At 35.9% G+C, this 15549-nt stretch overlaps 3 protein-coding genes across 6 annotated transcripts in view; 2 read left to right on the top strand and 1 right to left on the bottom strand.

Moving 5' to 3' along the window:
• The first annotated feature begins 436 nt into the window (after positions 1 to 436).
• tfam (transcription factor A, mitochondrial) lies at positions 437 to 4850 on the top strand. Its single transcript, XM_079596346.1, has 7 exons — positions 437 to 673; positions 968 to 1095; positions 1185 to 1255; positions 2089 to 2238; positions 2431 to 2526; positions 3349 to 3405; positions 4391 to 4850. Exons 1-7 carry the CDS (start codon positions 591 to 593, stop codon positions 4655 to 4657), a joined length of 852 nt encoding a protein of 283 aa, XP_079452472.1. The 5' UTR covers positions 437 to 590; the 3' UTR covers positions 4658 to 4850.
• A 104-nt stretch (positions 4851 to 4954) lies between these two features.
• On the bottom strand, positions 4955 to 10898 carry LOC306990067 (DNA-directed RNA polymerase III subunit RPC4; the record flags this gene model as incomplete). 3 transcript variants are annotated; one of them, XM_079596343.1, is made up of 9 exons in its annotated part: positions 10781 to 10898; positions 10294 to 10462; positions 10073 to 10119; positions 9498 to 9646; positions 7654 to 7778; positions 7455 to 7557; positions 7090 to 7352; positions 6558 to 6710; positions 4955 to 5687 (listed from the first exon to the last, which is right to left on the bottom strand). In XM_079596343.1, exons 1-9 carry the CDS (start codon positions 10789 to 10791, stop codon positions 5529 to 5531), a joined length of 1179 nt encoding a protein of 392 aa, XP_079452469.1. In that variant the 5' UTR covers positions 10792 to 10898. The 3 variants fall into 3 exon arrangements, with proteins under 3 accessions (XP_079452469.1, XP_079452471.1, XP_079452470.1); XM_079596345.1 differs by having other exon boundaries at positions 5529 to 5687; positions 10294 to 10491; positions 10781 to 10854; XM_079596344.1 differs by having other exon boundaries at positions 5529 to 5687; positions 10557 to 10791.
• A 776-nt stretch (positions 10899 to 11674) lies between these two features.
• bicc1 (BicC family RNA binding protein 1) overlaps positions 11675 to 15549 on the top strand; it is an 84173-nt gene continuing 80298 nt past the window's right edge. Inside the window, exon 1 of one of the 2 annotated variants that reach the window (XM_079596340.1) lies at positions 11675 to 12036. In XM_079596340.1, the coding sequence (XP_079452466.1) occupies positions 11844 to 12036 (193 nt within the window). In that variant the 5' untranslated portion in view covers positions 11675 to 11843. The remainder of the gene's footprint in view (positions 12037 to 15549) is intronic. The other variant, XM_079596341.1, reaches the window with a different exon arrangement.

Here is a 15549-nt window from a genome sequence, read left to right as displayed (position 1 = left end):
AAATTCTAAGTGTAAAGAAATGAAACATTACAAAAGCATATTTAGCATTGACATAAGCTTTTTGTGCTCTAACATCCTGTGACCCAATAGTGGTTTGGGGAATGGATTGGATGATATTTGAAATAACCCATTACATTCCACTGGCCTGGGCTGTATTTAACTTAGGCTTACGATGCTTTTGGGAAATCAAATCTTTGGTGAAAACCCTGTTGTACCCAAGGCCGCTTTTTAAATATAATTATACATATGTAGAAGGTAAAAGGCTCGTAGGAATGTTTATTTCAATGTATTTTCAAACAATTTATGCAAACTTTTTTTTAGATGAAAAAAAAATACAAACGGTTCCATTTCATGTCACGTTATTTTAACGTTGTTCATCAAAATGTTCATTTTGTGAAAGTACTTTTATAAATGTTTAGGGGGATTATTGTCCCATAATGCACTTCGGTCAAACAGCAGATGGAAATGGCGCCTTAACTGGAGGAGGAGGAACCATAACTGCATTTTTTTAGTCAGTTTTTGTCTATTGTTCTCACCGTGCATATTAAATACCTGATTGATATTATTGTGAAGATCACAGCACGTGCACGATGGCTCCGTTCAGCTTGATGTCAGTCGGTGGCAATCTTTTGGTCAAGTCTTTGAGTCTGTTCTCGAGTGCATCTGCTGTGAGGTGAGCATGCTGCAAGTTTAAGGTTATTCATGCATGTCCTGCTTAAGTTAATGTAAGTTATCATATCTAATGGATTTTATTTTGGCAATATGTGCGTCAGAAACATTCAGAAATTTATAGAGAGCTATAAATTAATTTTATCAGACGCATATGATTAACTTAGTTAATGCAGGATGTAGTGACATTATTTAACTTTTTCGTAAGTTGTAAGGAACTTTTTGTGCTATTTTTTCTCTCTCCATAAAACCCCACTAAAGTGATATTTCATGACAGTTTTATATAATGCAATTGTAGGTGTTCATGTGTAGCTCCAGTGTTAAGGAGTTTTAGCACCACAACTGGAGGTCCACCCAAAAGACCCCTGACAGGATACATGACATATGTGAAGGAGACGCAGCCCACCTTCAGCAGACAGAACCCAGGTAATGTCCAATCGAGTCGCAATGCTGCTACCTTGCATTTCTGATTTTTTTTTTTTTTTTAAAGATATAGAACAATCTATTTTTTTTAGGACTGAAAAATGTGGATATTATCCGAAAGTTAGCAGAGAAGTGGAGAATGCTGACTCCAGAACAGAAGCAGGTACATTCCTGCTTATCTGTGTTTATTTATTGATTGCTGTTTTTTGTATGAATATTGTGTAAAATGTCAGCTTATATGTGTGCAAATCCATGTATTTGCCAAAAATAACACACATCACATAAATATTTGTAACAGGGCTGGGTATTGACACAGAATTTATGATAGGGAAACCCTGTCAGCTATTACATTTCTATTCAAAGTTAAAACTATTAAATTCAATTGATATTTACTTTTAGAGATATTAAACGATACTCAAATAAAAACTGAATTGTATACAAACATTTAAATTGCACATAAGGCAGTTTTATATATAATTTGTAAGAATATAACCACGTTTCCACTTCAATTTGTTATAAAAAAAATTGGCAAATCTATTCAACATACATTAAATAAGCCAGCTAACAGTATAAGTAAAAATATAATTATGTAATATTCATGTATCTATTATTGAGCATATATTTTGAAAAATTACAGCTTGAATGTTTAGTGGTTTTGTTCATGCTTCAACAGAAACATAATAGACTAAAAGATAGATCTTGGGATCAATATCGGAATAAATCAATTATGAAATCAATCATAAATTTGAACAATTAACATTAAATCCATGACTAGATAGGTCTAGAACAGAATATAATGACATAAAATGTATCAAAACAAGTGGAGAGAAAACAACAACAACATAGGAATTCACTATTGGGTGATTTTAAATAGGCATTTGTGTAATTTTTGCCTTTAATTGTGGATCTTAACGTTTTATCAGCCAACATTTTCTTTAGTTAATGGTGTTGTAAAATGGATCAGTCAGCCACTAATTTGAACTGTCACATGTGCAGCCATTTCAGGACTCATCTTTGGCATCCAGGGAGCAGTATAAGCTTGCTTTGAAGACATACAAAGCTCAACTCACTCCTGCACAGACAGTGGCTATTACAGAGGAAAAACGACAAAGAGCGGCCAAAAGAAAAGCAATTAGGAGAAAGAAGGCGAGTGTTGCCCTCCGTCACATAACTAATGCACTGAACCACCAATGAGAATCTTTACAATGACTAAAGATTATTTGATTCCCCTTTATACTATATTCATCCTTGGTTTGTTTTGCATAACTTAGGTTCTGAGTTTTTGAGAAATGAAGCATTTTGATTAATGTTATATGGAATATTGTACTTTAACTGTAGGAGCTGAATAGTCTTGGCAAGCCCAAACGCCCCAGGAGCGCCTTCAACATCTTCATGGCAGAGCACTTCGAGGAAGCAAAAGGAACTACTATGCCGGTGAAGAAGAACTTTAGTTTATCTCAAAATGAACATACATTACCATTGGGGTCTGTAGGATTTTTTAATATTGTATATTTATTTTTAAATATATTATGCTGCCATGAAGGCTGCATTTATTTGATCAAAAATATACAGTACAAACAGTACTATTGTGAAATATTATTAAAAATTTAAATAACTGTTGTCTATTTGAATATATTATAAAATGTAATGTAATCCTGTGATGCAAAACTAAATTTTCAGCAGCTTCAGCTCTAGTCTTCAGTGTCACATGATCCTTCAGAAATCATTCTGGTATGCTGATTTGCTGCTCAAGAAACATTTCTGATTATTATAAATGTTGAAAAAAGTAATATTTTTGTGGAATCCAGGATAAAAAAAAAAATCAGGACACTTTGATTAATAGAACGTTCAAAAGAATGGCATTTATTGAAATATTTTTGTAACAACATAAATGTCTTTACTTTTGATTAGTTTAATTTGTCCTTTCTAAAAAAAAATTTAGTTAGTTACACTAACTTACTTAAAAAAATCCTACTGACTCTGAATTTTCAAACTGTAGTATATTTTGTACAAATCATTGTATTTATTCATTTTTTTCAAGGGAGATCATATATTTATTTTTGGAGACCTGATATTGAATCTTAGCACCAAGTTTAGCTGTTTGCATTTAGCTTATTGATATTTGAGGTTTATAACCAAATCGATTTTACAGACCATAAAACATAAAAAATATTTCCATAATATACAATTTGAGTATTTCATACAGTATTTCATATTGGTTGCAACAATTGTGTTGAATGTCATTTTTCCTTCCAGGCGAAGCTGAAGTCGCTGAGAGACGATTGGATGCGATTCAACATCACACAGAAACAAGTGAGTTTTACCGAAGTTAAGCATATTTTATTTCAAAAGTGACGCACAATACAGCTCTGTACCATAATCTAGTGAGTCTGCATTGGCTGCTGCCATTTAAGGCAACTCATAAAAGTGTCTGATTTGAAACACTACATAAGTAGCATTATATAAATAGCACTGCTCATGTAAAACATACAAAAGACTCAACTTTATAAAATTTGTTTTTGTTTTTCAACTTACTATTCATTAAAGAATCCAGCACCAGCATTTAATTATGGTTTCACAATTAAGCAGCACAAATGTTTTCGGCATTGATAATAATAATTAAGAAATATTTATTGAGCAGCAAATCAGCATATTAGAATGATTTCTGAAGGATTATGTGACTGGAGTAATGATGCTGAAAATGTAGTTTTGTCATAACGGGAATAAATTAAATTTTAAAATGTATTCAAATAGAAACTGTTATTTTAAATTGTAATACTACTTGTTCGGTTGGGAATTGAGCTTGTCCCAATGTATTCTGGGAGTGCATTCTCTGTGAAGGATAGTTCCTCGCTTAGATTTTCACCATAATTCGGCTATTTAGAGAATAACTGACAGCTCACTACAGCAATGTTCACTTCACACTGAAGTGCTTCACAGCTTTTGGGATTGACAACCACATTTACACACAGACGTCTCGAAATGTCCTGTTCACACAGCAACTTACAGGAGCATCTTGAATACTGTCTGTATGAATGTACAAAGGGAGTCAAGCATCCAGTAACCATAGCAACAGTGACCAAAGTGATGTCAAAGATTGCGACGTCCATAAAACTGAAAAATCTTATCACTTTTGATACAAGAGTCCAATCGAACCACGAATCCATGTCACATCTGTTCCGTTCACAACGTAAATGTATTAAGGACTCAAATACAGGACTGACAACCGGATTCTGCTGCTGTGTGAACGAGGCCTACGGTTTTCTTAATCTGACTTAACTGCTTCATTTTTTTTTAGATGTACACACAGCTGGCAGAGGATGACAAAGTCCGTTACAAGAATGAAATAAAATCGTGGGAGGAGCACATGATTGAGATTGGAAGGGAAGACCTTGTTCGTAGAAAAGAGAGGAGATCCATCAAAGCCAAAGCCGTCGGAGACAGAAAGAAGAAATCCAAAGTAACAGTGGTAAAGGCAAAAGCTCCAAAGGCAAAAGCGCCAAAAAAGAAGGCTAAAGTTGCTGGAACTGCTGTAAAAAAGACTGTAAAGAGCACTAAGAAGTGAGATTATGTAGACGGTGTGTTGTACAAAGGCCAGTTCCGTCCTAAATAAAAAGCCTGTGCTTTCCGTTATTAGAGCTGCATTTATAGTGTTCAAAGAATGAAGGCTGTGAAGAGCTGTGACTGACTACTTTCTATATTGCTTTTTAGCTACTCGAGAACATTTCTTAACTTGCCATAAACCGTATTACTGACATTAGTTTTCATTTGCTTCTTAGAATGAGTTTGCATATCATGCTTTGAAAGAGGACGCCATGTTTTGTATGTCTTTACTTACAAAATAAACATTCACATTTTATATAAAAGCAACAAAGTATTTACAATAGAATACTATACAATTTCATGAAAACGTTTAAAACATCATTATAAGTGTGCTTAATAATGTTATATGGAATAGTTCACCCCAAAGTGATAACAGTTATTTACTTGACGTCACATTGCCAACCTGTATCCCTTTTATTCTGTCCAAAGGCCAGTTCACACCAAGAACTGTAACTAAATAAGCGTTTATTACAAACATACTTTTTTTGTCATGTCATCTGCCACTTAAAATGAGTTTTTAGATCATTATAGTTATAGTTCTTGGTGTGTACAGGCATTAAAACAAATTCAGATATTTCAAAGAATGTTTAAGCTGCCCTTTTCCATTTCATTCCCCCCAAAATCTGTTTATTACATGAAGCATGAGTAAATAATGACAACAATTTAGGTGAACCTATCCCTTTTAAATAGAAAATCAAGTGGCCTCAGAATTAGGCTGAATAATGACTTATAATAATTGTCAGTACTTTGTAAGGACACAAAACCTCACATTTAAAACTTTTACATTTAAAAACAGTTATTTACATCATTTTAAATATTCTTGTGGGATAAAATCAGGACTTTGAAGCCGACTTTGAGCAGAGATCCGATGGCAATTTGGCTTCTTGCAGTAAAGTCTCAAAATCAGGTGAACACACCAGCTTGTGTGTGATGTTTCCTAGCACAGTCATGTCCCCGGTGAGGCCCTCCGACAGCCGCACACAAACAAGTTGCTGCAGATACAAACATCATATCCCATGATACATCTTTCATGTAAATGAGATCATACAGTCCTTCAGTAAATAAAACAGATCCAGTTGACTTCAATATCAGCTTGGCAATCCAGAATGCTACACTGGGGATTGTTGTAAAAATGGTTGGACACGTACGCTGGGTCCGAAATCAAATACTTCCCTACTATATAGCATGTGAAAAACAGCACGCCAACAGAGTAGTAAGTTCGAATGCTATGGCCCTGTCCCAAATGGTACATTTGATATGCACTTTGGGTCTTGTGGACTTACAATGGCTGCCACGTGCCCGTTAAGTCCATGAGACCGTAGGGTGTCTCATTTGTCATTTTAGGTTTCAGAAGGGTGCTTGCGAGTGCCCCCTTTGCGGTCGATATGCGCCTCAATGCGCACTTTTGCAGATCCCACACTGATGCCAGTCAAAGCGGCATTACGCCACGAAACTGCGGACTCGTAGGAAGACCGCGAGTGCTTAGGGTGCCATTCGGGACAGGGCCATAGTATTCGAAAAACAGTAGGCTAAAAATCGCCGGATGACCTACTACTTTCGGCAAGTTTCTGAAGTGTGCATTCGATGGACACTTTATTAACATTTGAGGAATGTTTCCTCAAAAACCTTAATTTATTTTCATCTGAAGAAAAAAAGACATGGATATCTTGCATGATATGGGGGTGAGTAAATTACCAGGAAACATTTTTTTGAAAGTGAACTAATCCTTTAAATTTGAGGACAGATATGGCTTAATGTAATGATTATACTTCAAAAGGCTTTGATCCCAACTGATTTTATCTATCAATCTTTACTAGATTATTTTGCTACACTGCAACTAAAACGACAATGTGCTAACCTACCTGTAGGAAAGAGAAGGCCGCTCCCTCTGAGACGTCTAATGTAACATTTCCCATGACCAGTTGGACTTTACCAGACTTTCTAATTTGCAGTTTTCCAATCAGACCCTCTGAGAAGTCAGACAGCAAAGGTACAGCGGCTTTATCAGGCTGATCCTGAAAAATGATATCATCATATCATTAAAAGGGGACATTGAAGATGATATTAAATGTTTGTAATTTAATGCGATTTGCCTTCAAGGGAACATTTCATGAGGAATCAAACTCTTTTATGAGTGTGCTATGACATCATACTAATAATATACAGAAATCAAAACCTAGTGAGAGCAGTGTTGAGAGTAACATTACAAATAACGTACATTATGTAACTTTCTGAAGCTGAGCTGCAAACACAACTTGTGTAATATGCAGTGGCAAAAAGCATTTTCATAAAAAAAAGGGTCAAAACTGTTTTGGAAAAACATGAAAAGTTATGGCAAAGAAAAAAACCCTGACATGACCCCTTTAAGTGGCATAATATGAAACGTAAACTCACCAGAGTTTTAATCTGTGATGAGCGCTTGTCTTCAGTTTTGTTGTCATTTTTGGTTTTCTCTGGGCTTGAGGATTTAGGTTGACCAGGTATGGTATCAGGAAGTTGAATAAACAGTAGTTCTTCCTGATCTGAAACACTTAGCTGCTGGAAAAGTTCTCCAACCGTTGGTTGTTGCGGGAATGGAGATGTTCCTCTCGATGGCAGCGGGTATTTCTGCTCGGCTCTGGGTGATTTCAGTACATTATCAGGTGCTCTCTCTTTAACTGCAAAAATGTCTTGGTTTCAGTTCTTTATTGTTCAAGTAGCATGAAAACTATTTAACTGGCAATAAAACAACATTACTGCTAGCATAAACTGTAACTTACATGAACTAGCTGCCTCTGTTGCCAAAAATGTGCATGACTGATGGAGTGGAAGTCTGATTGGTCTTTGCTTAGGATCATTTTTTAATCCAGGATCGTCCAAAAACTGCTCAATTAAACCAGAAAAAGAAAACATTAATATACTATTGATTAACTTTCAAGACCTTTCAAGATGATAAAGGGTCATTGTGACTTGGCTTACATCATCTCGTTGGAGTTTTTGTAAAATTTCATTATCATCATCCGCAGTATTGTTCTTTTCCTTTTTAATGCATTTTGTGACAAGTGCAGGATCACAGCCATCCAGGTTAGAGCTGCACCAATTACCTGCAAGATCAGACACAGGAAAATTACTTGTAATGAAATTTGATTTGGTGTTAATATTAATTTTACCACTACGAGACTGCGGGGGATGTAATAAAAACAAATACACTAATTACAAGCATAGATAATAAAACAATATTACAGTTATAAATCAAGTAAAGTCTAAATGTAATATTCAGGTACAGACATGTAATAATTAACAATAGTGTATAAATTAAATATAGATAAATCTTTGTTTAAGCTGTCTTGTTGTTGGATTAACATTAATGACATAAACAGCAGCAGGGATTTATAGGTTGCTGTCACTTTAAAGGAGAACTCCGGGATATTTTTAAGTTAATCTTGATCGTTATAGAAGTCCCGTGGGAACTCCCGTTGTAGCCGGAAAAGGTAAATAGAAGTGTGTGCAGGTGGAGGAGCGTCGTGTGTGTGAAGAGTGATGATCGGAGTTGCTCACAAATGAAGAAGAAATGGTTCATAACGTAACTATTGAGAATATAGAAGATTTTGAACACATGGAAGAGGCTTTTGAGTTTGATGGTCGTCCTTATTTATTCGAACCCGTGTATACAGACGAAGAACTAGCCTCACACTCTTCAGTCAACAATACCTTTTTCCGGCTACAACGGGAGTTCCCGTGGGACTACAGCTAGCCGTCTAAAACACTATTTAGGTGAATTTAAACAATGGCTAAGTTGCTAAACGCATCTTGTTGTCATCTAAGGATCCTGTTCATGTTGGACAGACATTTTAATTGCATTTTGTGTCTGTTAAGAGGCACAAAAACACTCTTTATGAATATGCCCCCATAACTGCTGTTTAGCTGAGTGGGAGCTCTGGGCATTAGCGGTAGCAGCTCCGTGTAGCAAGCACCAATCCGGTTCGTTTTTTTTTTTTCTATAGAGAGTACTCACAAAGGTATAAGAGTTCTCCTTTAAGACCGAATGCACGGATCCAATTTGATGATACACAGCAGATTTCTTTCTCAACTGTTTACGTTTACTGAAGACATAACCAACTGTGTTTTTTGAGAATACACGCAGAGACTGGTATTTTGACAATGTTGTGTCAATGTATTTTCAATGAATTTGCTGTTTGCGCGCTGTCTAAAATGTGCCTTTCTATGTGTGTGCTTCAGGTGTGTGCAGCTGTGCGCACAGATAACAGCACATGAGAACTAAATTGGCAACACAAAACACGTGCAAATGATAAACTTTCACTCAATGATGGTATTAATCCATGAATCGCATGCGGGCCTGGTCCGTACGGGTTAACTACGATCCGTTTAACCCCTAACCACAACCTCTGGGGCTTTTCCAGATTTAGACAATTCCTGGTCTCTTTACATGGACATAGGACGCTTTGCACTGCGTTTTTTATCGCCGTAGTGTTCACGCTTTTGCCTGTTTGTCTCTTACATGTGAAGCAAGTTTACCTGCAGGTGGCAAGTGAAGACAGAAGTGACGATTTTGTATTCTTGAACATATGGATTAAAGCGCTGCTTTAATGCGATATTCCAATTTTCCAATTTTGAGTTAAATTCACAGCTTTGGATGGAAACACACTTCATGGCAAGGAATGAAAAACTTAATTTCATGATGGATAATGGAAAGAAAAGAAAAAACTTTGGAGAAACCAGGCAACGCCAAGGGGCCAGTTCTCCTCTAGCTCGACAGTCCAAATATAATGTCAGTAATTGTGTGATTTGAAAGTGTGCTTGACCTGGTTTCCTGTAGGTGTCTGCAGGACCCTGCTCAAAGATGGAGTGAGACTGAATAGTCTGAGGTTTTTCTCGTCGCCGTCTCTCTCTTTGTCTGTCTTCCTTCTCTCTTCTCTCTCTCTTTGGTGCAGTGCGAGTCTCCTCATGTAACCTCCAGAAAACAAGCGTTCACATTGACAACGGTTTACATGGCAGAACCACCTGTCATTTATAATAATAATAATTAATAATAATAATACATTTTATTTATTTGGCGCCTTTCTGGGCACTCAAGGTCGCCTAAGAGAATTTACTTTCAAAGAGAGTTGCAGATGTGTCAATACTTTGAAATTAATCTGTTAATTAAATGAAAACGTTCATTTATCTATATACATTTTTATAAATCTATAAAATATACTTTGATTGACTGTTATAAAATGATGTCAAATTGATCCAATGTGCTACTTGATCTTTATTCCTCATTTATTTTTCTGTATTATTTAAAAAACTAAACTGTATTTTTTGTAGTTGTTTTTCTTTAGTTTAATTACTAAACTACAACTATAAAACATAAGTTAATGATGTTGAAAATACTTACTCATCTTTAGTTTTGCGAACAGAGTGAACATTTGGTACAAAGGTTTTCTGTGGGGGGGAAAAACTCAGTGAGTCAAGTGTAAAGATTCTAGATATGAGCATTCTTTTAATGTTAAACTGAACATGCTGTATCTATTGATGTAACATATTTTGCATTAAAAACAAAACTGACAGTAGCAGAAAAAACACAATTACTGAACCATAGACATTAGAGGGTGGGACCTTTTTATATCCACCCAGGGTCAGATCTCTGGAGCGCAAAGAGGTCAGTCTGCCTGGCGGAGGGGGATTCAGTGATATTCGGGATGGCAGTCCTCTACCACCTGCAAATGATGCTCTGAAAGCAGCAGATGAGCTCCCCTCTCCATCCCCATCTCCATGTTCAGACATCCTGCCAGTGCCACAACCCAGAAACACTTACTGAAAACACCAACCCTAGACATTTGTATTGGGCATCATACATGGGTAATCAGACTCGTACATACAATGGTAACGAGAGCGTCAGAGAGTTATGGGTGTTTCATAAAACAAATGTAAACACAGCTGCTGCGCGCTCACTGACAGACGCGCGCGCCTCCATTTTGTTAGCAAACTAAGCTAACAACACAAAGTAATACCACGTAATATAATTTGCATTGCCAGATTTGGAATAAAGAAAGGAATACGTCTTCCTTGAGTGCGTCTAAGTGAAAATAAAGTCAGTACGTACTTGAAATTCATAGCTTTACAATTCGTCCAGCTGAAAGCTACATCCTTGCAGAAGCATCATGGGTCACGTGATCCGGATTCAGATAGTAAATTATTCTATTATAATAGTATAGACAGGTACTAAGTCACAAAAGGCTATATTATTATACAATGTTATTTTATGATATTATTGAATTATTTATTTTAATGTAAAATATATTTACAGTCTATAGTTATATCAGGTCTTTTATGGTGTTACAATGGTCTTATTATTAAACGAAAATATTTTATAAATACTGTTTAAATAATAAACTTACTGTATTATTTGTATTCTATTATAATAAACTATTGTTTATGTACTGTGGTTATTTTATTTACATTACATTATTGCATACATTTTTTTAAATTAATTTATACATGTAAATTGTTTAGTCCATATTTATCTCATTATGGTCTTAAATTATGTAATAGTTGTCTTATTAAAATATAAACTGTAATTTAGAAAATCTGTTTACTATATAATAAACTATATTATATTATTTATATTAGATTATGTTATTATACATTTTTTAAACGTCCCCATTGTTAATAATAATAAAATACAAACATAAAGATAACACAATATATTTCGTATTTCGTTTTTTATTATCAAGAAACTATTTTAAATAGTTTTCTCTCTGTTGTTTTGGACAGTTGCACCATATATTGCTCATTTAAAAAAGGCATGCCGTTCCTATCCGAAAATAATAAGTTCATATAAAAGTTCATGTTTGTAAACACTGTATGTGTCTCAAAACGCAAACTGCTTCCCCAGACAGCACAGAAGGCACGTTGAGGGCATCATGGTTGAGATAAAAAGGTTGAGATGAGCTGACTCTGAACCGGCTCACAACATGCTACCCACAGACCCCCTTCTGGCTCATATTGAACAAAGGGCGGCGCTCAACTTTTGCCTTCCCTCACTTTATCCTCCTCCGGTCAGTTTAACTCACACAGAGCCCGTGGCCGCGATGACTGGCGCTCACTCTCCGCGGGAATGATCTGATCTGACGGCTGCGGAGAGTCAGCGGTGCTCTGTGAAAGTCATGGCCGCTCAGTGTGAACCCTTAAGCGGATACTTGCAGCAGTCTGATCCGGGCTCCAACAGCGAGCGCAGCACTGATTCCCCTCTGCCCGTGTCTGAGGATGACTCCAGCGGACCCACGGCACCTCCGGACCCCGAGTGGACCGAGGACAGGTTTCGAGTGGACCGGAAAAAACTGGAGATCATGTTATTAGGTAAAACTCTTGTTTCCATGACAACAATCACTCATTTTTAAAGAGTTTGGAAGAAATAAACACTCTGCAAAGTTTACTACTCAGAAGAAGGCATAATTTATGTTAATAATTGGCTTGTTTAACTGAACAAACACTTATAAATAGTAAAGTAAAATGTAATGCATTGACTCCAGCATCTGCAGAGCTGAGCCGGTTATTTTCCTCTTCTCCTTTGTTCATCTCCTGTGTGTAATTCTCGCTTCCATGACGATTTTGTTTTCAGAAACATAAGTTTACATACAGATAGTTTAATGAAAAATGTAATGAAATAGGCTACTCTAGTCAACTAGTCAACTGGCTTTTTAAAGTCTGGGTTCCCAGGCTTTAAAAGGCCAGTTGACTTGAGGCTCCATCGTTCAGTTTTTAATTGCAGAGAGCTTCCAATTGTTTCAAAGAAAGTTTGTAGTACTATCTACATTTGAAAATAGACATATAAACTATGTCTTTACTTCGTATTTACAGGATTGATGCTTCATATTATTATTTGTTTAGTTTTTCTTGTTTCTCATATTTATTTAATGCCTCGAATTAATTTAACTAAACCATGAGTACAATATATATATATTAGGCTATTATTTATTTATTTATTTATTATTATTCTGATAGGCCTTCTGAATATTTAGGTCAGTTTAGTGTAAAACCACAATCTTTATGTAGGTACTGAGAGGACTAAGATAATATAAATATAGGCTAAAAATCTAGTAGCATATTAACTGTGTGCGCAGTGAACAAATCAACCAATAGGGGACAGTGTTAAAGCATCTTTGCCTTTGACATTAGTTTTAATTGTTGTTTCCCCAATTTGTCAAAGTAATTGTAAAGTGGAAATGTGGTTAACTGCTTCATAAAAGTTGAGGACGAAATTAAATGTAATTTTTGGACAACTGATTTGGCATACGATTCAGACCTTGTGTGGCTTTTGTTCAGATGATTGGCTGAAAAACAGTAGAATCCAGAACTGAGAACAGATTGAGTACAAATGTTATTGGCATTAGTAGAGTCACAAAACATTCATGAATGACACTTTTCCCATTAATCTATTACTGTTGCATTTTTCAATTGGTGGAAGAATTAAGCAGTTTATACAAATGTTCAGGAGCTTCTCATCCACGGCTCTGTAAGGATGGTAAAATGCTCTGACGGTCTATGTAATGCTTTGTCCATGTCGGGTCATGCTTTCCATGTTGTTTCATGGTTCTGAGTGAGTTCAGAAAGGGACATCATCATCCTTCTACACACAGGGTCTCTAGGTTCAGTTAACCACAGCAATCCTTCCCGTTGAGGTCATTCAGCATCTCTTTACAGGATTTTACAGTGTGTTTGATCAACCTGCTTGCTGCACCCAAAAATGAAAACTCTGTCATTACTTACTCACCCTCATGTCGTTCCAAACACGTAAGACTTTCATTCATCTTCGGAAAACAAATGAAGATCTTTTTGATAAAATCTGAGAGCTTTCTGTCCCTCCATTGACAGCTGTGACAGCTATGACGCTTCAAAAAGTTATAAAGAGATCGTAAAACTAAAGCACTTTTATTGTGAGAAAAAAATAGGTATTTTTGATTTTCTTTTAATTGACTTCCTAGCATGTCAGTTTATCTACCACTTTGTCAATGGATGCACATTCTTTGGCAGCTGTTACAAGATAAAGTGTCGTTTTGTTGAAGGACGCAACGGTTGTTAATCGCAAGAGCAGTTTTCAAATATTTTAACGTTCCAAGTTCAACGTTCATGTTTAATATGTGAACTGCTCATCTCTGCATGTTTTCAGAAATGTTAGCATCACAGGTGTGCGCTCCAAAAGCACTTACATCAGATATGATGAGCAGTTAAGCAACATTCAAGAATGCTTTTATGAATCTTATTATGCCTCTTGGATGGGAAGAACCATTCATCATTTTATTTTATAACTATTTTAGCTGGCTCAAGTGGACGAAATACACTGTCAAACTGGAATTCTTTATAATGAATCACACAAAGGAGGCCTGAATTCATTTTCTGTTCCAGATGTGTATTATTATTTTTTTCAATTTGTGTAGATTATTGAGCAGGAATGCGTCCATAGATGACTCTGTCTCTGTTTAATTGTATGTTCACTGCACTATACTGTGTCAAAATGATGTATGCTTCTATGCCTGAAGATCAGCGCCCTTATAATGTAATGTACAGTCCGTTGAAAAATATAGTGAGCTACACGTAGGCAGCATTTTAATGCATCAACACTAAAGCTGTTCCAAAAAGTGCTAATCTTAAATATTTGGAATGTATGGAAGCTTGCTGGAAGTTTATATCTCACAATTTGGAGGAACAAAGTCGGAATTGCAGAATCGCAATTATTTTTCTTTTCTTTTTTTATTCTGCGGTGGAAACAAGCTATAAATAGCTATAAATATATCCTATATATATATATATATATATATATATAGGATATATTTAATCGTGCTTGCTTGCTTCTCCAGTCTTTGCATTGCCTTCCTTTTGATTCTAACATTTCTTCATAATCTTTAGCAGATATCAAAATTAATGTTCATTTTTTAAACCATACATTACAATTTTGTGATTCCCAAATGGACTTGCATTTCGATTGATTTTAGTTTTTTTATATTTGATTAATTCTGACAAAATATTATTGAATTGTAATCTTCCATTTATCAGTAATTGACTATAATATGAAAATAATTATGGTCCAATTGGTATTGGTCAGAATGTCAATATCGATGCATTCGTAATTATGCTGACTGCTGTGGTACTTTCTGTTAAATGATGAAGTGAGAATATTCAAAACCTCAAGTACTGATAAAAATGTGATTATTTTACTCAATATGCAATGTATGTGCAATGTACATAACATGTATGCATTTAGCAGAAGATTTTTTCCAAAGTGACTTACAGAAGAACAAAGCATTCATCAAAGAGCATTGTACAATCGTTGTAGTACAAAGTGTGTGTGTGTGTGTGTATGCGCGTGTGTGCGTGTGTGTGTGTGTGTGTGTGTGTGTGTGTGTGTGTGTGTGTGTGTGTGTGTGTGTGTGTGTGTGTGTGTGTGTGTGTGTGTGTGTGGGTGTGTGTGTGTGTGTGTGTGTGTGTGTGTGTGTGTGTGTGTGTTGGTTTAAGTGCATTGGTTTAAGAGTGTGAAGTCATTGAGTGCTTGCGGAAGAGCTGCGAGATGTGATGTTCTCATTCCACCAGAGAGGATCAGAGAGAGTGAAGGTTTTGGAGAGTGTGCAATTATTTCTATGCAATTATTTGTATGGCTATTAGAGAATCACATTATCTTATCAACGTGCTAATGCCAAACTCTACTGAAATCACTTGTGAATCAAGTTTCTTGTTTACTTTGTGTGAGAAGCAGTTGCTGCCAATATAGTGTTTGTCTGTCAAACTAATTATAGTCTGTCACTTATGAGGTTGCATTAAGTTAGGATTCTGCCTTACACAGTCCCCAGGCTGTAGACAGAATCGTAACCCACTAGA

This window comes from Phoxinus phoxinus (assembly GCF_949152265.1).
Source record: "Phoxinus phoxinus genome assembly, chromosome: 21".
NCBI classification, from domain to species: domain Eukaryota; kingdom Metazoa; phylum Chordata; class Actinopteri; order Cypriniformes; family Leuciscidae; genus Phoxinus; species Phoxinus phoxinus.
This window is presented reverse-complemented; position numbering and strand designations above follow the sequence as displayed.

Excerpts from the sequence above, each read along its gene's own strand:
- tfam (XM_079596346.1), top strand. The coding sequence starts at position 591 with ATGGCTCCGTTCAGCTTGATGTCAGTCGGTGGCAATCTTTTGGTCAAG. Across the intron at positions 674-967 it reads TCGAGTGCATCTGCTGTGAG|GTGTTCATGTGTAGCTCCAG; the intron begins GTGAGCATGCTG and ends ATGCAATTGTAG. Across the intron at positions 1,096-1,184 it reads CTTCAGCAGACAGAACCCAG|GACTGAAAAATGTGGATATT; the intron begins GTAATGTCCAAT and ends TATTTTTTTTAG.